Source organism: Hakea prostrata, chromosome 3 (assembly GCF_041222555.1).
Source record: "Hakea prostrata isolate BN-2017 chromosome 3, UWA_Hpros_2, whole genome shotgun sequence".
Taxonomy (NCBI): Eukaryota; Viridiplantae; Streptophyta; class Magnoliopsida; order Proteales; family Proteaceae; genus Hakea; species Hakea prostrata.
The window spans coordinates 5,439,368-5,465,212 of NC_142602.1; the positions used below are offsets into that span (position 1 = coordinate 5,439,368).

Genomic DNA, 25,845 nt, shown 5'->3' on the forward strand with positions numbered 1-25,845 from the left:
TTTGTGGCTCGATACCTTGGTGATTACTACATAAGTGTATTATTGCCTTCTTTATCATAGCGTTAAAATGACCTGTCGGTTTGGACATTCCTCATAAATGTATAATGAAAAGATACAAAGAGAATACAATCCTCTACTCCCATGATTAGAGATTTAGAGGCTTTGGAATTAGTTGTAGTTGATGAGACTAACAACTACTCATTGTCTGAATTCAAAATTTTCTTTGCCCCAATAAAAGAAAAAAAAAAATGTTTTATTTATGTGTACCCCACTTAAATTAGGTCAAAACTCATGTTGATTCTAATAAATACCCTAAATTACAATTAACCCGTAACTAAACTACTTTTAAACCACAATTTAATAGTCTTGGTTAGTGTCACTTAACTCTAATATGAAATGATTAAAATGCCGTCTCAATGTTCAATTACTAAATTAACATTGTGTCTCATTCCGTGAAAGGATATACTGATATTGTAGCCACGTGAATCTTTTAGATTTCAATAACTATGATCATAAAGATAAGAACTATCATTGTCACTTATCCTAAAAGATTTTGTGTTGCCTACCAAAAGCTGCTTAGGAGAGATATCCACGCAATGGCAAACAAAAATTTCATATATATATATGGTTATTAATTGATTTTTTTAATGATATATTATATAAAAATATTGATTTGAACATGATTTATGATAGTCAAATTCATTACAAATGCATAGAGAAAACTGGCTATAAGTATACCGATGTGTCTTTATCTTTCTCTTCCTCTCTCCCTATATGGGATATGAAAGTCAATCTATTTGGACAGGAATTAGTATGAGCCACATCTAGGCCAAGTTCTATCTTAATTTTTAAATTTGTTACTCATACGGAACTTGTATGATGAGGTGCTAATTAAAGAAAGAATATATAATACATCGGTTCAACTTCTATAACACAAATTTATATATTCTGTCTCTAATAGTCTTGCTCTTAAAGCAATAATTTATCTTTCTTCAGCATAATTATAATGTCCAGGTAACGATGAAGTATCCAAAGGTTTACCTTCGGCATTTCGAATAATAATGTCAGCACTACCTTTATTTGTTCTCTCAACTCAAGATGCATCAGTATTTACTTTCACAAAACCAATTGGAGGAGGTTCTCAAGGCAACCGATCGGTTTGGTCATTTTTTTATTGTCCCAAAACTCTTCCATGGTACAGACCACCCTCTCAATTACTTCTTAGGGTTTCCAAATCCTACCTCCTATGATGCAATAATTTCTAACTTTCCATAACCACTACACTATAAAGGAACTAAGACTTTTCATAATTTATGCATTTTTCTTGCCCAATTTGCTGAATTCATTCCATATAATGATTCAAACCATACCCTCCTTGCTCTATTTTTAGGTACAATGGTGCACTACTTTTTTGTTAAACCTATACTTTTCATTTTCCTTTTACTTTTCTAACAACCACTTCATTTGCTTTTGATAATTTCAAATTGTGTATCACTTGGCGTTGACAAGAAAATGATTCTAGAACACCTCCTACTTGTCTATTGGATGCTTTTTCATCACCCATCTTATGTGGGGCCTATTTAGGACCAACTGAAGATTCCACTCATGAATTATTTTATCAGTTTCATACATGAAATCCATGTAAAATGTGTGGTAAAAAAACAAGGGGTTTGAAATTCAATATATCTAAATTTTGCAACATCTCAAGAAATTCATTCTATATTTGAGGATAAGAACGAACTTAGATTGCATTATCTCCTATATTTTTGGCGTTGAAATCTTCTCCTAATTCTACTTGGGATATAATTTTTTAGGTGAATCGCATAAATCATTTAAGGATAAATATCAGTTACCTCTCTTGATAGTTGACAAAATGACACTTTGACCCCCTCTTAGTTAGATAATATCATTTACCTCCCCTCTTAGCTGGCAAAGTTATCAAACACCTCCCTTTTGTTAATTTTTTCTGTTAAATTTTTTTTCTTTTCTATCAAATATTTTTTTTGAAACCCCAAATTACCCTCAATTAAAAATACATTTTAATTTAAATTAGAAATTACCTTCAATTACTATAATATTTAAAATCTTAAATAATATCCCCTTTGTACGAAAAAAAAAATCTCTTAAATTACCTTATGTTAATATTATTGTTAAAGCTTAAAATACCCACAATTATTTTAATAGTTAAAATCCTAAATTACCTTCATTTAGTTTTATTATTAACATTTCCAAATGCTCTTATATTCTTTATTTATATGTTTATTTTTATTTCAAACTCTGATCTCCTATGTGGAAGCGCCAACTGAGCCACCCCTAACTTTGATCACTAAGCATTTATACTAAAATTGCAAGCCATCGTTTCTTTTTACTTAGTGTAAATCCAACGAAGAATCGTGATCGGTGAATCCATGGATTAGATTATCCAAATCCATGCGTTAAATTATAGCAAGTAATTTCAATAAAAAAAAGATTTGCCTTCTTTCATGTATTCACAAGTTCTTCGTGTTTATCAAATAATTTACATTATCTTCTGGTTTCAGGGTTGGAAAACCCATTAAAACTGGATTGCCACTTCATAGACGTGTCATTTTCGGTATGAACATTATCATGCAAATGGTTAATTTACACCATCTTTTTCCCAGTTGAGAATTCAAAGCACTTTTATATTTGGTTTTATATTCAACAATATAATTACTCTGTTTAGATAACCTGTTGTGCTGGAGATCAAATGATGAACAAAATTCAACCCAGGTGGCTGCTGGTGCTTCGTCGGCAAGTCTCATAGAAGGAATCATTATCAGTGGAATATATAATATGCGGTTCTGAAGAATGACAAACAGAACCGTAACTCCAAATTTCTCACGGCTGGAAAAAGAAGATTCCTAACCCTGAAACCAAACAAGACAAAAAAAAACAAAGCAGAGAACAAACCATCTACGAATACATAATGATATGCTGGAACTAATTTCTGCACTTTCTGAACCTGTTGCTTTCATCTTTTGATGAACTCGAGTTCAAGAAACTAATGAAGGTATTGGCTTTCCGTTCAAACCTGGCGTTCGATCGACGTCGTCTGCAGTGATGACTGGAAATTTCCTTGCTTAATTTGTGCTGGTGTTTCTTTTCCTGTTCAGTCACCTTCGACCTTAGCTGAATCGCAGTGGCCATTGTGTAGTAAAAGTCAATACGAACGAACAAGCTAGCCAAGACTGAAACCCAGATATTCATCATGAGAATGATGAGATGCTGATGGGGTGATTAGGAAAACTATTCTCATGGTTGGATAAAAAAACCAAAAATTAATTTAATGGAACATTGATTAGGAAACCTGAGAGAGGATTTGATTTGGAAACTGAGGATTTGATTTGCCTGAGATGTTTGAGTCGTGTTGGGTTTAAAGAAAATCAAAAGTAACACCACAACTCCAGCACGCTTACCATCAGGAGCCAACATCCAAGCTACTAGATTTCTAAGTAGATTTCCTTCTTTTTCTCTCTCTCATTTCGTAGCTAAATGGATTTTGATGGATCAATATTAGGTCTATTTCTTACAAGGAAAATGGACGGTCCATTTCCTTGTAAATATGTGACAAATGTCCCAACAACGATAAAAATTCATTTACATGTCACGTCAATCAACTGACTAATATGACTCTAAATGGATTTTCACCATTTAATGTAATGTTGGGACACTGGTCACATATCTATAAGGAAATTGATGGTCTATTTTTGACAAAGGAAATGAACCAGATAAATTTTCGAATTTTTTTTTGCAATAGTGGCTTGACACTGCAGCCAATTGTCAAGATGTTACCAAGTGTTAAAAAGGAAATCGGAATGTCGAGGAGTTAGCTATAAATACATTTTTTTTTATTTTACATTTAAGTGTTTTATATTTTAAAGACTTACAAAACAAAACCCCCGGTTCTACCCGACTCCAATCCCTTATTTCGCAAGCCCTAGATTAGCATTTGTGAGATTTGATTCTTCATATATCTATGATTCTCCCACTTATATAGTTAGAGATTACACCATGGTGACTCATCTCCTTCAAATATCATTAGATTTGGTGAGTTCTTCTTTTGGTTTACAACCTTTTAAAGTGAAACACCATATCTAATCGTGAAAATGAGAAAAAAACTTTCATATATTTTTCAAATGCTTCTGATAGTCAAGATCTTTCAATTTTATCAGTGGAATATAATCGACCAACCTAAATTTCCTCTTCTTTCAATCTCCAAAAAATGCATCCCTAAAGGTTGACGCTATAAATTATTGAACGGCTTAAAATATGTCTACTAGCATGTTCTACAAGCAATTCTCACACGGCTTAATGTGTCCAATGTAAACATGGCACTTATTGATCTAAAATTCTTTTGGTGGTTGATGCATCTAAGGCTTGCGAAATGAGAGATAGGAGTCGGTAGAGTCAGGGGTTCTGTATTGTAAATTTTTAAAATATAAAATCCTTGAATGTAAAATAAGAAAAACATACTTACAATTAATTCCCACTATTTTAGTTGACCCTATCCAATATATTCTTGAATACATGGTAAAATCTTGACCGTTGACGCCATCTTTCTCTCTCATTTATTAGCCAAACATTCCATAAGTTTGATCTCTCTCTCATTTGTTAGCCAAGCATTCCATTACTTCTCAATCGCCCCTCTCTCTCTCTCTTTGATTTTTTTAGATAATCATTCCAAAAGTTCGTGTATCTCAACATTAATTCTTAAAATAAAAATTAAAGTTTGTATTTTTTTTGCAAGTTTGAATATAGTGGACCCCACGACCACATAGTAGGTCATAACAGACGAACCCCCTATGAGTCAGAGTCCAATTTTTTTTGGGAGGGGGGGGGTGTAAGAGAATCCAAATCATCTAAAGCTCCAAATTTTTATCACATATTAGGAGGAGGTCCATAAAATTGTTGGGGGGTTTTCATCTTTAATTCATTTTGTCAGATCTCTTGTGGGTCTTCTTCTATTTCTACTATGTAGTGAAGAGGTATGAAGGGAGCACAAACCTCTACCCTGACAGATAGAAGATCTAGAGTCTTGTGAATTGTCCGAATGTTGTGAAAAGTCTAATTAAAGACCTAACTCTTCCTTATGCAATGGTTCCTTACAAACTTATCACCCTTTGGTATTTTCCATTATATAAATAGATAGAAAATTCACTTTTCATTACTTGAAAAATAAATTTAAATAAACGTACGTCTTCACCAAGGAATAAAAGGAAACCCTTTCGCGGGTTCTCTATCTCAAAATTCTTTAGAGGTAATAAGTGAAACACAAAGCCCACAACCTGAAATTAGCGGAGCTGGGCTCAAATTTGTAATAATTTTCCCATTCCACAACCAGGGCGTGGCCCATTTGCAGCCCAATTTGTTATAAATTTCCCTGGATCAACTAGGGTCGAGTCCGGTTGGATTAAGCCCGTTACATTGGGCCTGGGTCAACAAAGAGGATTAACTCTGGATAATTTTTCAGATATTGATTTGCCAGATGGAACATGAAGCACGAAATAATTAAGTACTGTTTTTTTTGGTAACTAACTATCATTAAGGCTGAGCAAAAGCCGAGGTTGAAAAATTCAACCAAAGAGGCCAAACTGTCGAGCCCGCAATCAACAGGGCCTTCCTTGCTAGGAGATGAACAATTACGTTGCTATCCCTAGGAATAAGTTCAAAGTTACATTTAATAAAATTAGACTAAATTTTCCTAATATCCAAAACAATAGGATCAATGGATAAAGGGACTCTAACCAAGGGTTTCAGAATGATGTGGATTAACGCTGCACAGTCAGATTGAAATAAAGCACGATCAACACACTCGCCAATTGCATCCACCATAGATGTTCTCAATGCCAATACTCCGCCAATAAGTGCTAAATCAAAGTTTTCCCTATTGGAGACAGCCTTCACCATGGAACCATTAGAATTATACATTACATAACTCAGGTCCATTTGCTGTTGGGCTGAAATAAACGAAGCATCAGTTTTAATCAAGACCCAGCCCATGGGAACTAAATTGCGAGAGTTGGTGTTATCTCTTCCATCCAACGCCACACCAGTCACATGTATCCTATTCCCCATTGTTTCTTTAAACTTTCATAATTCTAGATGCCTTTCATATGCTCGATTTAACACATCAAGTGGTGTAGTTTTGTCCTGTTTGAATATATGATTGTTTCTAGCCATTCATATTTCCCAGAAGATAAAGAAACAGAGACTGAGCAATCTTCTGGCTTCTAGCTTGTCGCGTGGGAGGAGAGATCGCAAAGCTTGCATCCAATTTGCGATTTGAAGTTGTAGAGCTGCTGGAGCTTTGTAGTTGAGTGGGCTAGCGAACCAGACACTGCGAGCAAAGTCACACTCAAAAAATATATGCCCTGTCATTTCTTCCTTGTTGCAGCCCCACTGACAAGCATAATCACCTATCATGTTACTTCTTCTCAAATTTTATCCTGTAGCCAGACTATCTGCACACGCTCTCCATATCAGATTCCTTACTTTTGGTAGTGTGTGGGACTTCTAAATCATATTCCAAGTGAAACAAGATATAGATTTCCATCGAGGTGTTCTTGAAGTAGAGGTTTGCTGTTGTTCTTATTACAGTAGCTTTAGTAGTAAGTACACCACCATTATTAATTGAAATAAAAATAGTTGCCTTTCTGCCGCTACCTGGCCCACGTGGACAGTGTTCATCTGTTGCAGCCAATAGATAGAAAAGGCAACCAACCCGAGCTTTTAAACTTTAAGATTAGGTCGAACCGGTTCAACTGAAAGCGCTTAGCTGAACCGGGACGGCAACTACTCGCTTAAAGCAGACGCTTTCTGATGGTCGCTGCGCGTAGTGGCGAGAAGAGGGAGAGGGAGGGTGAGTTATTGATATTGAGAGTCCTCTCCATCTTCAGTCGTCGCTTCTGCAAGTGCTTTTAAGTCCTGAAAATCATATTAGTTAAATGATTATATTCTTTTTCTTTCTCTATCTTCATTGAATTTCTGTATATTTGAATTTGATGCGAAGATCGAATGCTCGAATTCCGGCAGTCGATTCTAGAACTAAGATGGATTCGGTAGTTTCACAGTTTCGCCCCATCACTGCTCGATCCAACTTCATTTCTCGATTTTCCACTGCGAATACGAAGCGCACCAAAGGAAATTTCTGGATCTTCATCGCTTTGGTTACAATTCTCGCTGCGTTTTGTTACCTGTTCCTCGTCAAGGGATCTCGCAATTCTTTTTCTCTAAAGAAGAAATTTGATGTTATTATAGACGGTGGAAGCACGGGAACTCGAATTCACGTGTTCACAATCTTGATCAACGAGAAGGGAGTGCCGCTTTACGACTTTGGAAAGAATGGATTGTCGTCGATGAGAGTTAATCCAGGTTTATCATCATTCTCGGAAGATCCACACAGTTCTGGTGATTCGCTGTTGGAGCTTATAGAGTTTGCCAAGGGGAGAATTCCGAAGGATTGCTGGGGAGATACCGAAGTTAGGCTTATGGCCACGGCTGGTCTACGAAGGATTGATGTAAATATTCAGGAACTAATATTAGAGTCATGCAGGGCGGTTCTTAGTTCTTCAGGCTTTAAGTTTCAGAATGACTGGGCTTCTGTCATTACAGGTATAAAGTTTTCATTTCTGTCTTTTCTATTTCAATTTATTTGGGTATTTTATATACCGAACTATGCATTTTCTTGTCATGTTAAGCAACATTAAGGCGTTGGCGATTAAAAAAAGTTAACACTAGGACTGCGACGTTGGCAACACTGAATACGTTGATGACATTGAGAGCTTATGTTCTATATGCTTGTGCATCCTCTCAGCCGTATCTTGTAAAAACAGAAGATGCAGGAATAATTTTAACTTATCATCACTTATTATGAATTCAGCCTACCATTTGAATAGCTAATGTAATGTCATGGTGGTAATAGGCTCAGATGAAGGTCTATATGCTTGGGTTGCTGCAAATTATGCTCTTGGCTCTCTTGGAAGTGACCCTCAGCAAACAATTGGGATTATTGAACTTGGTGGGGCATCTGCTCAGGTTTAGATTTCCTTTCTTTTCTTTACATTCAGTGTTTTTCAATTAATATGGGGATTTTGTATAGCTATGCTTGGATACATGATGGCACTACCAAAATAATGTTCTTTTTCATAGATAATAATAAGTGGCCTTATTTATAAAAGATGCTAAGGAGTAATGGAGGGAACACTACCCACCTGGAAAGAATTATATTCCTCTTCGTTATTTCTGAGATTTTTGTAGAATAATATTTGATCTCATGAACCATCACAAGAGTATTAAAGCTGACTCAAGAAGCGATTGCATCTTGACTTCTGATAATTTGTGGAGGTTTTTGTTATTGCGATTGTGTATAGGCATGGTGCCTAGGCGTCCAGCACCATTCATACATAGGTGATGCCATGACACTCATTGGTGTCATTTTGATTTCTTCCCTTCTCATAAAACCTAGTATCACCTGGATGCTGCAACAACTATGCATTGTTGAGCTTATAGGCCAAATAATTCAACAAATCTGTTTCTGTATTTGTTGACACAATAATGTACACTTCCTTACACTTAAGTTTTGATAAGGCTGAGATGTTGTATAAAATGAACTTCGAAGAATTGTTGACTACAGGTGGGGTGCATTGTTTGATGCTTTTTTTTCATAAAAAAAGAACAGTGCTTGCTACTTATCCCAAAAGACAAAGAAAAGAGAATCTTCTGTGAGCATGGAAAGCTAAAATGATATCTCTAGTGTATGATAAACTATCTGATTCTTATCTGAACCTAAAATAACTGCCTGATTTGTTTTGGATTATTGTTTTGCTTGAAAGTTAAGTGTCTTCAGTATTCAATGGATGAAATGCAGAACCTTGTCATTTTAAATAGATGAATTAGTATCTTTTCAGGTGACATTTGTTTCAAATGAGGTGCTGCCTCGTGAACTCTCACACACGCTTAAATTTGGAAAGTTCAAGTACAATCTCTACAGTCACAGCTTGCTTGATTTTGGTCAGGTGATTTCCAGGAAAAACAAACTGATATTTAGTTGTGTGTGTATTTTTCTTTTCTTTTTTTATTCTGAATCCTGTAATTAGCAATCCTAGTGTATTAACATGGATCAATTTTGGCAAAACAGATTTTGCTTCTATAAGTCAAGAAGCAAGTTCTGTTTCTGACAACAATTTAAAAAATAATTTGATCTGACAAATATTCTTTAGATTTTCAGTCCTCTCAGTGTGAAAAACAAGCACATCTGGTTGAACCTGTCAACTAGTACCAGGTTGCTGAATCACTTAATTGGTGGTTCAAAAGGTGAACCATCCCATATACCTGGCTTGCTCAGCCTTTAAGAGTTGGACTGAAATATCAACCATAGCAGAGTAACAAGGTCAGAATAAAGTTGAAAGAAGAAAAAAAAGACCATGAAAAGAGGTTTGTCTCATTAGTTCTTTTCCTCTGAGGGGATGTGTGTTATCTGTGTTTGGTGGTTGGGTGGTCAGAATGAGGCATCTGGTAGTGGAATTAGCACGTTTCTCTCTTTCTGTTTCACAACAGTCAGCAATAACTTATTAGCATAGGAGTTGCTAATCTCTCCTCTTTTCTTTCCTCCTTGGCAGAATGTTGCATATGATTCATTAGAAGAAATGCTAACTTCCACGGCCCATAAGTTGTGTAAGTGCCATACATTTTTTGAATACATTTGAATATTGAAGCAAAATTGTGCATGAGAATGGCTTGTTTACATGAATTCATTTTTAGCTTTTCCATTCTGGTTTTGAATGAAATGTATATTGTTGAAGCTGTTTGAGAAAAGCTTTACACTTCTGTGATAAGGCATGCCAGGACTTGACAACCACAGCCAAAATATTAAAGAAACTAGGAAAGCAGGTTTACAGCTGAGGGATTATTTTTCACCAAGTAATTCCAATTAGCTTTGGTATCCCACTTATAGTGAAAATAAAATTTCAAATATTTTTTTCTTGTCACAAACTGTCCAATGATGATATCTTGGCCATTAACTTTCTGAGGCAACCTCAGATTTTAAAGGTTATGAATTTTCTAGAAATGAATACTTTGGCACCAACAGGTGCCAGGGAACTTCCACCTTTCTATGGAAAAAAGAAAGGTGATAGAATCTTACTAAATAATAAAAAAGAAAAGAAAGGTAATAGAATAGCACTTCCTATAATTCATATTTTACTAATTGTGATTTTCTATTGGAAACTAAGGAGCCATTAGATTACCCACTCAAAAGCTATTTTTAGTGTTTTTTGCTTCAGAAAACAGAAATTTTGGTCACATACTGTCTGATAAGCATGTTTCTTTTCTAGTTATTTTTGGAATTAAAAATTGAAATATATGCATATTTATGTGTCAAGAAGCAATTTTGTTGTTTCTTGAAACAAAAATTGAAGGCCCATGGACTTTTAAGTGAAACAAGTTATAACACGGTTATGATGATCATTTTCCATCTAAACATAAAATATTACTTTCGCAATGTTTGAACCTTGGAGCCCTGAAAGGTTTCCAGAAGCAAGTTATATCAAACATTTTTAGAAGTATTTCTTGGAACAGGAACATGAGAAAAAAAAAGTTTTTGGTATTTTTTGGAGTGAAAATACCTAGTGGGTTATCAAATGGGTTCTAAAAGGCTGATACTCTGATTCTTCCTTTCTGACAAATTGGCATACATGAATTACTTTATGATATCATGGAGGTTTAACTATTTTAGATTTTAATGACTTGCAATAAAAAATAAAAAAAAGGCTTCAAAATAAAGCTTTCATGGACAACGATAACACATTATTCGTCACCTCTGTATTTGTATTGAGTAACTTTAATATGTTGAAAAACCATGTCAGACTCACTGGTGGCCTCAAATTGTACACTGTGAACAGAGGGTTGGGCCTCTCCTATCTACCCAAGTTCTCATCGGTTTTGAAAAGCTGGGAATCTCTTTGTTCCCCCTAGCTCCTCTTGAGTTTCTATTGCCTGACAATTTACTTAGAAAGGACAAGTAGCCTGAAAAGTGGAGACTAAGTTAGGCTTATGAGGAAGCCTGATCAGATTCTGACACTACTTATCTGCAGTAGGTTGCAGTCAAGCATTGTTCTTCTCCTTTTATGATTTTTTTCTTGATTTCTTTTTATGATCAGAAATTCTCCCCTTTCTTCAACCAAAATAATAATAAAAAATAAAGAACCCAAATTTAGAAGTTCTGTATTATTTCCTTTGATGTAGATCTTATGGTCACTGGGGATCATTCTGAAATTCTGTTTTCATCTTTCACTTATATGCAGCTGTAGAATTTGCATGGGAAGGAAAATATGTAGACCCCTGTACTCCTAGGGGGTATACACATAGCATGGAGTCATGGAACCTTACCCATGGAAATCTGGAAAGGAAGAACGAATACCGCCGTACTCTTCATTCTAGAGGAAACTTCTCAGAGTGTAGATCAGCTGCATTAATGTTATTACAGAATGGAAAAGGTTGTGAATTCCCTGAAGATTGCACTATCGTAATGAAAACCCGATTCTTCCACATTATTAAGAACGAACGCTTTTCTTTTTGTGCTTTTTGGTATATGCAGAGAAATGTACTCACCAGCATTGCAACCTGGGGTCAATTTACATACCACCTCTTCAGGGAAAATTTTTGGCCACTGAAAATTTCTTCTACACATCAAAGGTTCTACCATGACTTCTCTGTTTGGTTTTGATTGTCATCTATGGGCTTAAATTAAATTTATTTGGATTGATTTATTTACTCATCAGATCTGATGCTTCCTAAAACTCCTTTTATCCTGTCAGGATCAGTGTACTGCTTATATGGTTTCTAAGCTTATATTTCTTGGGTTTTTTTTTTTTTTTTTTCTGCTTGATAGTTCTTTGGGTTGCCCCCGAGGGCTTATCTTTCTGATCTGATGTTGGCTGGAGAACGATTCTGTGGGGAAGATTGGTCAAAGCTGAAAAATAAGTATAATACTCTTGAGGAGGAGGATTTACGGCGGTATTGCTTCTCATCAGCATATATTGTGGCCCTACTACATGACAGTCTTGGAATTGCTTTGGATGATGATAGGTATTATTTCGTATGCACTTTACCACTTCAACCAAGAATAAAACCACAAGTTCCACTAAGTATCAAACATAAGCAATAAGGAATCTGTTAGGACCCTAGGGATGAGACCATGTGGAATGAGGGTTAGTTAGGGTTACCCTAGGGATGAGGCCATGTGGAATGAGGGTTAGTTAGGGTTAGTTGAGGTAATAAATAGAGGTAGAAGAGAGGGAGAGGGCATCGAATGTTTGGAGAATCTTGTGGGCAGCCGTAGGCTGAGGGAACACCGTGAGGTGTTGGGGGTGACTGACACCATAGAAACCAGTACTATCTTGTTAATTTCTTGCATTCTTGTATCGATTTTGGGAAGTATAGGGTTTCATCAACTGGCATTAGAGCAATTCGATCCTAGAGAAGGATGGTATTGCCGCTGTTTTCAGGCACAGAAGATGTGCAGAGTTGGCTTCTTGAGATTTTGTTATTTTGCTGGGAACGCAGCATCGAGGATGACCAACGGTTAGGCATAGCTCTCCAACACTTGGAGGGAGACACATTGGATTGGGTATACGAAAGGTCTTGGTCAAAGTTTACCTGGATGAACTTCAAGGAGGCGCTGGTTATCGACTTTGGTAACTGGAAGGATGAAAATTTTTCTTCATATCGAATCTGCATCGGTTCTTGGAGAGTAGGAATGGCAGCACCACATCGATCAAGCACAGGTAAAGGCGCAGGAAGTGACCGATGGTTGTGATCAATTAGTTGCAGCAGTCGTTTCTCACCAAACCATGAGAAAAATGCCAAATAGAGGGTTGAAGGTTGCGGAGGCTATTGATCTTAGCGGTAAAATGAAAAACAAGGGTCACAAGGGGAGTGGAAGAGAGTCGAAAGCATCTGGTGGAAACCGGCAGGTGGCGGCGTAGCTTTCTGTTCGCAGGAAAGGAAGAAGAAGACGATGGAGAGTTAGCGTTTTTCGAATTGGTTCGGTTCATCTCAAATCGGTTTGTGGGTTTGGTTCATTCATTAAGAGCTATAACTTTGGCCCAACTCAGGTTTGCCCATTCACACACTTAGGGCCCAAACGAACCAAGTTTAAAGATTGGGCCACTTGGTTCCCAAAGAAACCTTCTTGGGCCCAACCTATTTCCTTAAACCCCAGCCCATTTTATTCCATTAGCCCAATATCCAACCTATATTCCTTCATCCACACTTTTAAGTGTTTAGACCTAGCCCATTCAAAAGAATTAATTTGGGCCCATTACGGTTTCATGACCCAAAACCCAACCCCTTCCATCAAACCATTACCCAGCCCATTTCTTTTACCCCATGGTTTTAAGTATTTTGACCCCACCCGTTTTAACTATCACTCATGGGCTTGGCTCATTTCATTAATCCAAAACCCACCTTTTCTCATTATTATTTTGGGCCCATATTACTCAAACAAACCAAGCCCCCAACCCAAGTCCAATCCGACTCAAACAAATACCATAGGAGCGGTCCAACTGAACCAAGAATCTGGGAGCCATCATCTTCAACCTCGCGAAATCGTGACGGACAGCAGGTGCCGTCAATGGAGTTGCAGCATCGCGATGGGGATTAATTTCGTTGCTGGCGAAAAAAATTTCCAAACCAAGTGCTTCGCTCCAAGTCTTATTTTGGGCAGTGGGTGTGTTATTCAGCCTGGGAGGACGATATTGAATTACTATGGTTATGTGGCACCATCATACGACTAAACTTCAACAATTCCATCACCTTGGGGACAAGGTGATTTTCAAGGGGTCGGTAGTGTTAGGACCCTAGGGATGAGACCATGTGGAATGAGGGTTACCCTAGGGATGAGGCCATGTGGAATGAGGGTTAGTTAGGGTTAGTTGAGGTAATAAATAGAGGTAGAAGAGAGGGAGAGAGCATCGAATGTTTGGAGAATCTTGTGGGCAGCCATAGGCTGAGGGAACACCGTGAGGTGTTGGGGGTGACTGGCACCATAGAAACTAGTACTATCTTGTTAATTTCCTGCATTCTTGTATTGATTTTGGGAAGTATTAGTAGGGTTTCATCAGAATCCAAAATAGAATAAAATTTCCACTATCACAGGATGTGATAAGTTAGCTGATGTTTCAAAGTTTAAAATTGGTTATTGGAACCATAAAACTTGGTACCTGGAACTCCTATTAACAGAAAAATAGAACCCTCCTATAGTGTATACAATAAACTTTGTAGCTGAAACCGGACATCCCCCCCCCCCCCCGGTCTTTCAGAAAACACGTGAACAGAAGTAGATAGACCGGAATTAGTTTCTGACTCCTACATGGTTCGGAAATGCATTGAGAAGAAATTAACCTTAGTTTCAACAGTGAGAGCTGTGACAACTTCTGCTTTCTCAACACTTTGTGACAAGATCTAGTTAGAAACTAGGTGTGGGCCGGCTCTAATGAGGAACAAGGAGAAGGAGGTTGGAAGAAGAAGAAGAAGAAGAGAGGATGAAATTTCTTGTGTATATCCTTCACAAATTTATTCCATATGAATTATATACATATGAGGTAATAGATCAATGGGTAAAAAGAGTAAATACAACTGAAGGTGACATTACCATAGACTAGAGACTGAGTTATACATGTTACGTGAACCCCAACAGTTTTTCCATCCATTGTTCACCAAAGTTTACTCATTTCTGTTACCATCCTTGCCCTTAAGCCTCTCAAGTTTATCAAATGCCACTAGTTTCAAAACCCCATTAAAGGATTCTATGGGCCCCCAGATAACAAGTACTTAGTTTTAATGGAGCAGCTGCATTATTGTAAAGTATCAGAATTATTTGGGACCCTATTGGAAGGAGAAGGACCTTGGGACAAAAGGGATAAAGAATTAATGTGAAGAATATTCTAAAACTTCAATTTAGAATAGGTTTGAAGAATGATATTCTTAGATGTAATCTGTAATGTTGATCATTCACAACTTCTCAACCATACAGCAGTGGCAGTATGACAGGGTCTTGTTCTATTGAAAGAACACTCACTTCACTAGAAGTCATTGAGGAAAGTTTTTGGTTGAGTTTATCCCCAACCCTATCAATCCAAGTAGTAGTCAAACCTGCAACCCATGGGTGAATAAAAAATTCCTCAAATAAATCTAGACAGCAAGAGTAGGTTAAAATTGGTCTGAACCTGGGTTCGAAGTAGCTGTAGGTAGGACTATCATCCAGAATCTTTAGTAGAAAAGGAAGGAATGAATAAGTTCAATCCTCACTTGTTGGACTGCTAGAATATTTAATCACAAGAACTGAGGAAAAATTGAACAGAACATCGTTAATAGAGAGTAAACAAACCAATAAGGTAAAAGGTTGGAGTGTTAAATTGCACCGGATGAAGAGGAGAATAGGAAGTGGAATAGAACAGTCATGCAACTCCGCAGCTGTGAGACTTGCACTTAAAGTTCATTTAATATTAAACCTTTAGTCTCAATCTCAACAAGTGGTTACATAATAGTAAGGAAAAGAAACCAAATAATCCTAGACGAATTCTAAAATATAAAGATGAAGCCAACTGGAACTCAGTCTGCTGACAACAACCACAATGATAAATATCAAATGACAAATTATCCCCAAACAAAGGAACAGACTCCTATACACCGCTATGAGACCAAAACTCAAGTTTGGACCTGTTTCTTCCCTGTTCAGGTTGGTAGAGCCTTACACTCCATAAATATCTCTGCAGTCTCAGCTTCGATTACATAAAAAGAGAAGTGGTCAGCTGGTAAGGCGGTAGACACATTTCAAATAGACAAATTCTCCTCATGAAATTGATGAAGTTTTCCCTAGAGCTAACTTCATTCTCATTTTTTTCCCACCATCTGGTTTTCTGTGTTTATTGGATCTAGGGAGGGTCATAATGTATGCAGCCTTACCCCTGGTTTCTCACAATCTATCAAATGCACAAATGAAGAAAGGCCTACAAGGGACCTCCTTTTCCAATACCCCATGAGCTGTCATCAAGAACCAGCATGCTCTCTGTCCTCCAAAAATGAATCTGAATGTAGTGATGAATGCTACCTGTAACCAGGATATCCATCATGTCACAGCCCAGGCTTCCCTAGGCTTATTAAGCTAAACCATTTCACAACTGTCAGGAAAAATGGCTTCTCACAATTCACTGGGTTCAGCCACTAGGATCATGTTCTGCTATTAGGCTCTTTAAGGTCATGTCAATTGTGTAGCCTAGGCTATTTGTATCTTATCTTTCAACTTCCAAGTCACATTTGGTATACATGTTATCCTTTAAAACCCATTCTTCCTATGTGTGCCCCGAAGAATCTGAATCCAAGTGCTTAAGTGATTCTACTGCTATGTCCTCTCTTTCTGTTGGGTGGGGTACGGTTCTCTATTCCAACTCCTATGGTTGAGACATAAGGCAACATCTGCATTGGACTGCAAGGATGATGTATCACTTTAAGCCTTCAAGTGCCCGAGTTGTATTACACGGTAATGTGCTGCAGCACTGCCACCTTTTGTACAACCCCATGGTGAATGCATCTGCACCTGGTGATTTGTAGAAAATATTATTCAACTTGGACCCAGTGTCTTCCCTTCTCTGGCAAGTGGTGCCTTGTAACCCTTGGTTTCTAATGCTGTAAGAATATATACAAGAAAAAATAAGTTCTGTTGCTACTCATGACGTTTGCAGGAACATGTCACACTTTAAATTTTGTGCCCCTTTATTTTTGTGTGATCAATCCTTTTGATTGGAAATTGCTATGGTACAGGATTGCTTTTGCTAATGAAGTAAGTGATACCCCTCTCGATTGGGCATTAGGAGCTTTCATCTTGCATAATACAGATTATGCTGAAGTGGGACAAAATAATTGGATTGCCACCATTGTTGTTGAGGACATGTCCACCTTCCTGTCTGTCATTGTTGTTGCTGTTATATTGATTATTACAGTTTGGTTAGTGTCAAAATGGAGGAAACCACAACTGAAGACGATATATGATCTTGAGAAAGGACGTTACATTGTTACGCGTGTCAACAGGTGATATGCTTCTTGAGAGAGATCAGTACCCCTCCCCCCCTTTTTTGTGGGTTTCGGAAGTGGGGAGGAAGATGTCTTGTAGTGTTGGATCTTACTAGTTAGGTATCTTTACCCCATTTTTGATTGTGTGAAGCAACCCTCTGGATGTATCAGAGTCCATGGACCGGCTTGGGTCTTGGATCATCATGACTGACTCTCATACCATGGAGATGGTTTGGGTTATCGGAGTAGAAAGATAGATTCTCATTGTAGTTACAAATTCCTACGTTGAACACAACATTTGACTGGAGCAGCAGGAAAAAACAGGAGGATTCTCCCCAGAGAAGTGGTCACTTGATCAACTATGTATCCTGTTCAGCTGAGTATTCTGTAACGCCCTATGGGGTTGTAAACTCATGTGAACATCCACTGTAAAAAGATTGAAGTTGGTGGATTTATTCAAACATTACTTAACGAGGTTTTCGAATGATTAGAATGATAGAAAACTTGCACTGGAGTCTGGAATATGTGTTGTATCCTGCAATCACATTGCTATTTTATATAACCTTGTCAAGGCTTGTCCAATTAAAAAAAATATTACTTTCAGAGAGAACTCTGATTATTAGCTACGGTTTGTCAAAAACAGGTGTAGTGGTGATTTTTCTCGTAAGTCTGCCTGTGCTGGTCATGCGCTACACGTACCATCCCTGATCTCCTGTATGGTTGATATTTATACCAAAATTGGTAGAATTATAACTTTATAACATTGTTGATCAGAACGAGATAAATGAAAGAAAAACTGGTAGCAGCCTCTTATTTAAAAGAAGTATTAAATAAAAGATTGAGATAATTATGGATGTGTTTTTTGAAACAAATGGTGGCAGCTTCTTATGCAAAAGTAGTAAATTATGCAAAAGTAGTAAATTAAAGGAAGTTTTAGGTTTGAATTTACTAAGTTTGAATCTCTGTTAGTAATTAAAGGAGGTTTTACGTTTGAATCTCTGTCTTTTCGTACTTTTCTTCCCTTTTCCATTTCTCATATAGTATGAGAGAGGTATTCTATAGATCAATATCCAAATTCTATTCTTTTTGTTCGACCAACGTAGAAAAAACACTGGAAATAAAGAAAATGAACATCAAATAAATGTATATTAGTTTTCTGCACTCGAGAAACTATTCTTCAACCCTGATGAATTGGAATTTTTTAGTAATTTAAGATGTTGAGTTTTCCACCGTTGACCATTGCATTATATGATTATATCCTGGTCGGGAAGAAGGGGGAAACAAGAGGTAGAGTGTGGCATTTGAGGACATTGTTTAAAATATTCCATATATTAGGGACTAGTACCAATACTATGGTCTAGGAGCTTGACTATGAAACCCAACCGTCAAGCGAGGACGAAAGTAGGCCTTAATGATCTGACAGTGCCAAGTGGAAGGGTTGTCGCTCAACGGATTAAGGTTACTCTAAGATAACATACTCATCTTCCCCAAGAGTTCACATTAATGGGAAGCTTTGACATCTCGATGTTTGCCCTTTGTTACCTGGGCTATAGTATGTTCTAAGGGTCGGGCTGTTTGCCCATCATCATGCCTCTCATGCCTTATCAACACACATGCTGCAATGGATGGGACAAAGGGTCGCGAACCCACGAGGGCAAGCTGACTCCAAAAACCCATCCTTAGTTCAAATTGCAAGTTGCAATTCGCATGCATGAAGCTAGAATTGCTAGTAATTGCTAGTCAACCATACAACGGCGGTATACATATTCTAGATATCTCACAATTGAGATCGTGTATTTTACCCTCACTTATGCATGTGTCCTCAATATGGTATCATTCACAGGTTAGGTCCACTGCACTTACGACTCTAGGTCTTGGATTTTGTGAATTAGGGTTTTTCTAGTTCTTGAAACCTTTATGAGGCTCTTCTTGTTTGTATATGGCGTCCGAGTTCTCCTTTGAGCTTCCGTCTTTAGATCTCATTGCAATTTTTCCTCTCCAATGTCCATCATTACCTTTCTAGCTATCTTCTTCCAATTATCTTATGTAGCAATTTCAATTCAAGCCTTTGCTTTGCTTCATGAGATTTTCAGGGTTGATTGATGGTTCGAAACCTTGCATTTTGCTATTTCTTGATGGAGAATCTGCTAATTCGACTCCTAATCCTGGTTTCTTTGCTTGTAAAAATTAGGATCGGCTTTTCCTTAGTTGGTTACACTCTTCACTCATTGAGTTTGTACACTTTGAATTCATCGGTCTTCAAACTTCTACTATTGTTTGAAATGTGTTGGTAGCAACTTATGCATCTCCTTCTTAGATGAGAATTATGTAGTTGCGTATGCAACTTCACTCCATCAAGAAGGGGTCGGATTCTATGCAAGAATACTTCTGAAGGTCAAGCAGCTCACTGATGCTCTTAATCTTGCTTCTTACCCTTTCTCTAATTCGGATTTTGTTCTGTTTGTTCTTGGAGTCTTGGGAGTGAATATCGGGCTTTTAGTAACTTCTGTCACCACCGGGGATAATCCGATTTAGTTTCAAGATCTTTGTGGCATGCTCTTGTATGAGGAGATACGTCAAAATAATGCTTTTCAAGATGTCTCTAACATTAGGGCACAATTTGCCGTTGCCAATGTACCTAGAGCATCTAGTTCTACTTGATTTGCTCGTAGTTCTTCTGAATTTGGTGGTAATAATCACTCTCTGTCATCTAATTCGGTTTCTCATTCTGGAAATCATGGAGGAAGGTATTAATGGAGGTTGATTTGGTAATCAAGGCCGTGGCAATATTGTTTGCCAATTTTGTGACCAACCTGGTCATCAAGCCAAACATTGTTTTCAACTGCAATGCTTTGGTCCACTGTCGACAACATTCATCCCTTCTATTTGTTCCTCATCCTCAGGGATATCCATATTGAATACAATCAATACGATACATCTTGATATATTTTTCTTTTCTTTTTTTAAAATGTACATATATGATATAATACTTGATTTGAGAAGATACCCTTAAAATTACTTGACCGATATGATACTTGAAAGTATCAATACTTTAAATCTTGCCAGAAGAATCACTCATGTGGATTTCACGTAGAAGAAAATTTTAAACGAAAAAAAAAAAAAAAAACATAATTTGAGTCTTAACTCTTGAGTTGGGAGATGGCAATAGAGGAAGAATAAGAAACTAACACATATTATTTTATTTTCTTCTGCTTCAACTCTTGTAAGTCTTGAGCAATTACATAGTACATAACAACACACGCGTTAGCTTACTTGCCATGCCCGCTGCCATAACCTGACCCATATCCATGGCCTTCACCATAACCAGACCCATTTCCTGAGCCGCTGCCCTGGCCATGCCCCTCTCCGTAGCCCTCACCGTATCCAGAACCAGACCCCTCTCCTTGGCCTCGACCAGATCCAGCTCCACGACCCGAGCCTGATCCAGCCCCAGACCCAGCACCAGAACCCGCACCTGAGCCAGCACCTGAACCAGCCGCCGACCCAGCACCGGAACCAGAACCAGAACCTGAACCAGAGCCAGAGCCAGAGCCAGAGCCAGAACCCGAACCACTGCCGCCTAAGCCAAGGCCAATTCCAGCACCAATTCCAACTCCTACACCACCTAAGTCTAATCCCAAGTCCTTCCTTGCTACTCGGCTTTCAGCAACAACAGAAAACAGAACAAGAAGCAATGCAAACACAGGAAGTGACTTCAAGCCAGCCATCTCTGTACCTTGTGTTGTTGATAAACTCGATCAAATTAAACAGGTAGAGTGAGAAACTCTAAGCTAGCAGGTGCGCAAGAAGAGAGTATGTGAGAGAGAGATCAATGTTTGGAGTTTCTTGTGAGAGTAAGAGATAGGAGAGAATCGAGTATTTATAATGGTGTATGGATGGTGGCTGATGAAGTGCAGGATTCATGTATAACGCTACAAGGGCTTCGAGAATTTTCGATTTCTTTAACAATTATAATTCCTTAGTGGAGCTCTTGGTTGGACAGAACTTGTGGTGCAGATTGAGACTAAGGCGACAGTGGAGAGTGGCCTTATTTTCTGCAATTTTATTCTATGAAAAGACACGTCTGAGATTTGTGCCAACCCATGCAACCGACCCACTTTAATTCTATACATAGTGGAGCAGGTAGGGTTTTTAGTGCCATATGGAACTAGGGTTTCCTCATGTGCAAATGCTATTACACGCTTATGCTTTCTTTTTGACCTTGTGCAGCCTTCAATGATGGCAATTGATAAACCTTATCCCAATTAGCTAAGGTCAACCAGATTTTTTTTTTCCCTTTCCAAACGTGTTTGTAGTTTGGATCTTATGTCATTATGGATAGAAGTAATCTTAACAAATAATATTAATGATCATTAATTAATATTCAGACTTGTTTTACTTCATACATGCTTGTAATGGCTCCAATCTCCTACCTGGTTTGCACCCAGAACCCAGATCTACATATACTGTGGTGCCGCAATTTTCGGTTCAAGACAAACTGCAAGTAGATATGTTAACCTCCTCATTGATATCACCAAACGTGCAGAAGGACAGACATTATCATCTTACTGTGAGCATTTTCATGGCCAAATCTATTTTTTTACCCAGTTTCAATTCAAACCAGTAAATGGGTACATCTGTAAGAAAGTTAAGCAGCAAGAACACCATGCATGTCACCATATCATGATCTTAAAGAATCTAACTATCGGGTAAAATTAAATGACACAAGTCTCAGTATTTAGTTTTATTCTATGTGCAGAACATAACGGAGCATGTCAATTCAAATGGAAGTAGATATGTAGAGGCAGTAGAGCTAGTATGGTCCTTCTGGAATATCCTTTTCACACTTAGCAGTTAGCTTTAATGAATTCTGCTACATAATGCCACTCAAAGTGAAATTGCACGAAAAGGTAGGAAATGGACAAAAGAGTGTTGCTTTAACTTCACGGTTTCCTGGGAACATTCCTTTTTTTTTCTTGGATGGATGGTTTCCTGGGAACTTATATACTCTTGCATCTCTACTATATAGAATAGTTAAAAATGGCCAAACACAAATGTGTTCCAAGTTATTTTGGAGAAATATATGGTAACCGTGGAGAGAAAAAAGATAACATATACACAATCTTTTTAATGAAAGAGAAACATATTATTTATTCAGAAGAGTGAAATTGTAACAGTATATCTGAGAATCAATTTGCATCTGCTCCAAACTCTTCCCACTCTAAGCAAATTACACAGAGAAATATATAAATCTAGAGAACTAAATTGGATAACTCGTAAACACCTTATTCAATGTATTTCAAATACAAAATGGTGCCTTCACTAATTTCTATACTATCATCTCTACATAGTACATAGTAAACACATTAGCTCACTTGCCATGCCCACTGCCATAACCTGATCCATGACCTTCACCATAACCAGACCCATTTCCTGAACCGCTGCCCTGGCCATGCCCCTCCCCGTAGCCTTCACCATATCCAGAACCAGACCCTCGTCCTTGGCCTCGACCAGAGCCTGAACCAGCCCCAGACCCAGCATAAGACCCAGCACCAGAGCCTGCACCTGAGCCAGCACTTGAGCCCGCACCTGAACCAGCAGATGACCCGGCGCCCGAACCGGAACCAGAGCCAGAACCAGAGCCTGAGCCTGAGCCTGAACCTGAGCCACTTCCACCTAAACCAAGGCCAATACCAGCACCAGCTCCAACTCCTACACCACCCAAGTCTAATCCCAAGTCCTTCCTTGCTACTCGGCTCTCAGCAACCATAGAAAACAGAACAAGAAGCAATGCAAGAAGAGGCAGTGACTTAAAGCCAGCCATCTCTGTAGGTGATAGACTTAAATGAAGCTGAAAAAAGGGGGTTTTCTTCTCAGAGAGAACTATACTGTGTGAGAGCAGCTGTTGGTGTTTCTTGTGAGATCGATAAAGGGAAAGATAGGAGAGAAGAGAGTATTTATAATTGTGGTTGGTGGTGTGGTTGGTGGATGCTTATAAGCAGTGGAATTCCTTGTTGGACATATATTGTGGTGCAGATTGTTCCTGTAAGGCTGAGCTTGAGGTCATAGTGGAGAGGCTTTCGGCTGCAATTAAGACTCTACGTACAGGGTTTCAACACGTCTGAGGTCGGGGCTAGCCTATGGAACCAACCAACTATACATAGTGGAGCATGGTTGGGTTCTGCTGCCACATGGAACTGGGCTTACCCACATGTAGATGTATACTGCTATACCATGCTTATCCTTGATTTTTGGCTAAGTCTTAAGGGTAATATCTGTGTGAACTGTTGACCTTGTCGCCACCAATATTGTGATTTTGAGTCATGGCGTGATTTTAAATTTTATATAAAGTATAACTTCGAGTGCACCTGCAAAAGGCAATCAGAACATCAAGATCAGAATAAGGAGGTGGTGGAGAAAGTGCAGGTACTGAACAGGCAAAGTTCGATTAATGACGTCTCTAGTATATTGAGCCATCCATCTCATCAACTGGGATTCACACGAATAGTATCACATGAAACAATAATCTAAAATTGATATGCCATCTAACAGTTGAATTTATGAAGATGGGTTTGGCTCAGCTTCCTGCATTAAACCCTTAAATAGATTATCAAGTATATGGGCAGGGAGAAGAACACTAAGGTATTTTGCTAGGCTAACTAGTTTCATGGGACTCAATTTAGAAGCGTATATGGATGAGAAAATCAAACTTATTTCTGCCAGTATATCGTATTCCATCCAAGATTCTCGTATCCTGTTTGAACAAGTATCAATTATGCACCCAACTTATTGTTTACCTGGCAGCAACTAAAAAATTCTATTCTTTTGGTTCCTCGTTTATATAGAATTATTTTTTAATATTTTTATCTATTTATGGCAGAATCATTTTTGAATATTTGATTCTTTAAATTAATTTTAGCAACCTGTCTTCTTCTTCTTCTTCTTTCTTCTTGTTGTTGTGAGAAATAAGGGTTGTTCACATTAATAATTTTAAGGTCCTACTGTGGCGGCTAACTTGCAGTATTCTATTTGGAATTTATTCTCAACAATTACACTGATGGATTATGCATTATTTTGAGGTTTATAAGGGCCATTTATGTTGGAATGGTCTCATCACGGTACATTAGAATGGATAATAAGATTAAAATAAACGTTAATAGGATAGTTTGTTCACGAGTATCTATTACAATATAAAGTTCGTATTAGTTAGTGCAAAATAATCTCGAATGATTGAAGATTATAAATGAGAGATGAAGAGTTAGGTAGCTTGGATGGCTGTTGAAAAGCATATTGACATTCATATTTTCCAGAAATGGCAGCAACCATTGATGATTGATCAACAAAATCCTTGCAGTTCTCCTGATTCTTATCATGGTCATCAACATTCACAAGGTCACAGCTCCGAGTCCAGAACCCAAATTCCCAGCACTCTTCACTCAAATTCAGATACAACATAAAGAACATTACCCGTTTGGCTTTCATAGAAAGGTTTCATTCCCAAACCATTTCATCCTGCAATTTCTTCTGTTTGGCCTTCTATCACTTCCATAATAGCTCGTTTAAGTACTACTAACAAGGGGAGATTCGCAGGTGGTAGCAGAAACTATAGCAACATTTCTACTTGTGTTTGTGACATGTGGATCGGCTGCACTGAGTAGGAGCGATGAAAGTAAGGTGTCAAGGTTTGGAGCTTCAGTTTCAGGTGGACTCATCGTCACTGTCATAGTGTCATGATCTACGCTGTTGGCCATATCTCCGGTGCCCACATGAATCCAGCCGTCACCTTCGCCTTTGCTGCCGTTACGCATTTTCCATGGAAACTGGTACGAAAAATGATATAGTAGTAGTCTAGTGTAGATACTTATATATATATACAATGATAGCTGCTGTAACACTTGGATGGGTAGGAGTATAGTATAGACAATCAAAATGTCCTCTTAAGGCATATTGCAAACAGACTCTAGCTCTGATACTAACTTTAACTGGAGTCAGCCGGGATGTTAGTATAGTACAAACTACATCATTGTTACATGTTTCTCTTCTTAATTAGACTAGTTAGTTCCCTTTGGTTTCTTCAATTGCATACTAATATTGCAGGTGCCATTCTATGCAGCAGCACAACTGAGTGGAGGAATGGCCGCTTCTTTTACCCTTCGCCTGCTCCTGAACCCTATAAGGGACTTGGGTACTACATCTCCTTCAGGATCCTGTCTCCAGGCCTTGATCATGGAAATTGTTGTTACCTTCTCCATGATGTTCATCTCTTCTGCTGTCGCTACTGATACCAAAGCTGTAAGTTTTTCAAGAAAAATCTCTCTGGGTCATTTACACAAACACTTAAGATGCTTCTTCTCTAATACCAATTCTCAGGTGGGAGAGTTAGCTGGGATAGCGGTTGGTTCCGCAGTTTGCATTATTTCCATCTTAGCTGGGTAAGCCATTAGTGAGATGGGCTGGGCTTATTAAATGAGTTTGAGGCCCAGGTTATTTATATAAATTATTTTGTGTTCGTGTTATGTCCAGGCCCATTTCAGGTGGATCCATGAACCCTGTGAGGAGCATAGGCCCAGCCGTCGCTAGTGAACATTATAAATGGAAACTTTAATGGGCACATGGGCCTACAGCTTCATTCGGGTGACAAACAAGCCTGTCCACGAGATTTCTCCCACATCTTCACGTTCCTTTAAACTTGGTGGATCAAGAAGCAACGACCACCCACCTACTCATGGAGATGCCATGGATCCTATTATTGTCTAA

At 38.1% G+C, this 25,845-nt stretch overlaps 3 protein-coding genes and 1 pseudogene across 4 annotated transcripts; 2 read left to right on the forward strand and 2 right to left on the reverse strand.

Annotated features, from left to right (window-relative positions):
• Positions 1–6,766: 6,766 nt before the first annotated feature.
• On the forward strand, positions 6,767–17,591 carry LOC149020295 (GDA1/CD39 nucleoside phosphatase family protein). Of its 2 annotated transcripts, XM_089148406.1 has the most exons (8): positions 6,774–7,632; positions 7,943–8,055; positions 8,928–9,035; positions 9,639–9,693; positions 11,322–11,513; positions 11,615–11,712; positions 11,909–12,105; positions 16,840–17,591. In XM_089148406.1, exons 1-8 carry the CDS (start codon positions 7,023–7,025, stop codon positions 17,108–17,110), a joined length of 1,644 nt encoding a protein of 547 aa, XP_089004532.1. In that variant the 5' UTR covers positions 6,774–7,022; the 3' UTR covers positions 17,111–17,591. The 2 variants fall into 2 exon arrangements, with proteins under 2 accessions (XP_089004533.1, XP_089004532.1); XM_089148407.1 differs by lacking the exon at positions 11,909–12,105 and having other exon boundaries at positions 6,767–7,632; positions 11,322–11,712.
• Positions 17,592–20,147: 2,556 nt separating this feature from the next.
• Positions 20,148–21,001, reverse strand: LOC149020296 (uncharacterized). Its single transcript, XM_089146901.1, has one exon. The coding sequence runs from the start codon at positions 20,814–20,816 to the stop codon at positions 20,358–20,360; it is 459 nt and encodes a 152-aa protein (XP_089003027.1). The 5' UTR covers positions 20,817–21,001; the 3' UTR covers positions 20,148–20,357.
• Positions 21,002–22,168: 1,167 nt separating this feature from the next.
• LOC149020297 (uncharacterized) lies at positions 22,169–23,000 on the reverse strand. Its single transcript, XM_089146902.1, has one exon. The coding sequence runs from the start codon at positions 22,910–22,912 to the stop codon at positions 22,460–22,462; it is 453 nt and encodes a 150-aa protein (XP_089003028.1). The 5' UTR covers positions 22,913–23,000; the 3' UTR covers positions 22,169–22,459.
• Positions 23,001–24,459: 1,459 nt separating this feature from the next.
• Positions 24,460–25,845, forward strand: LOC149020298 (aquaporin NIP2-1-like; annotated as a pseudogene).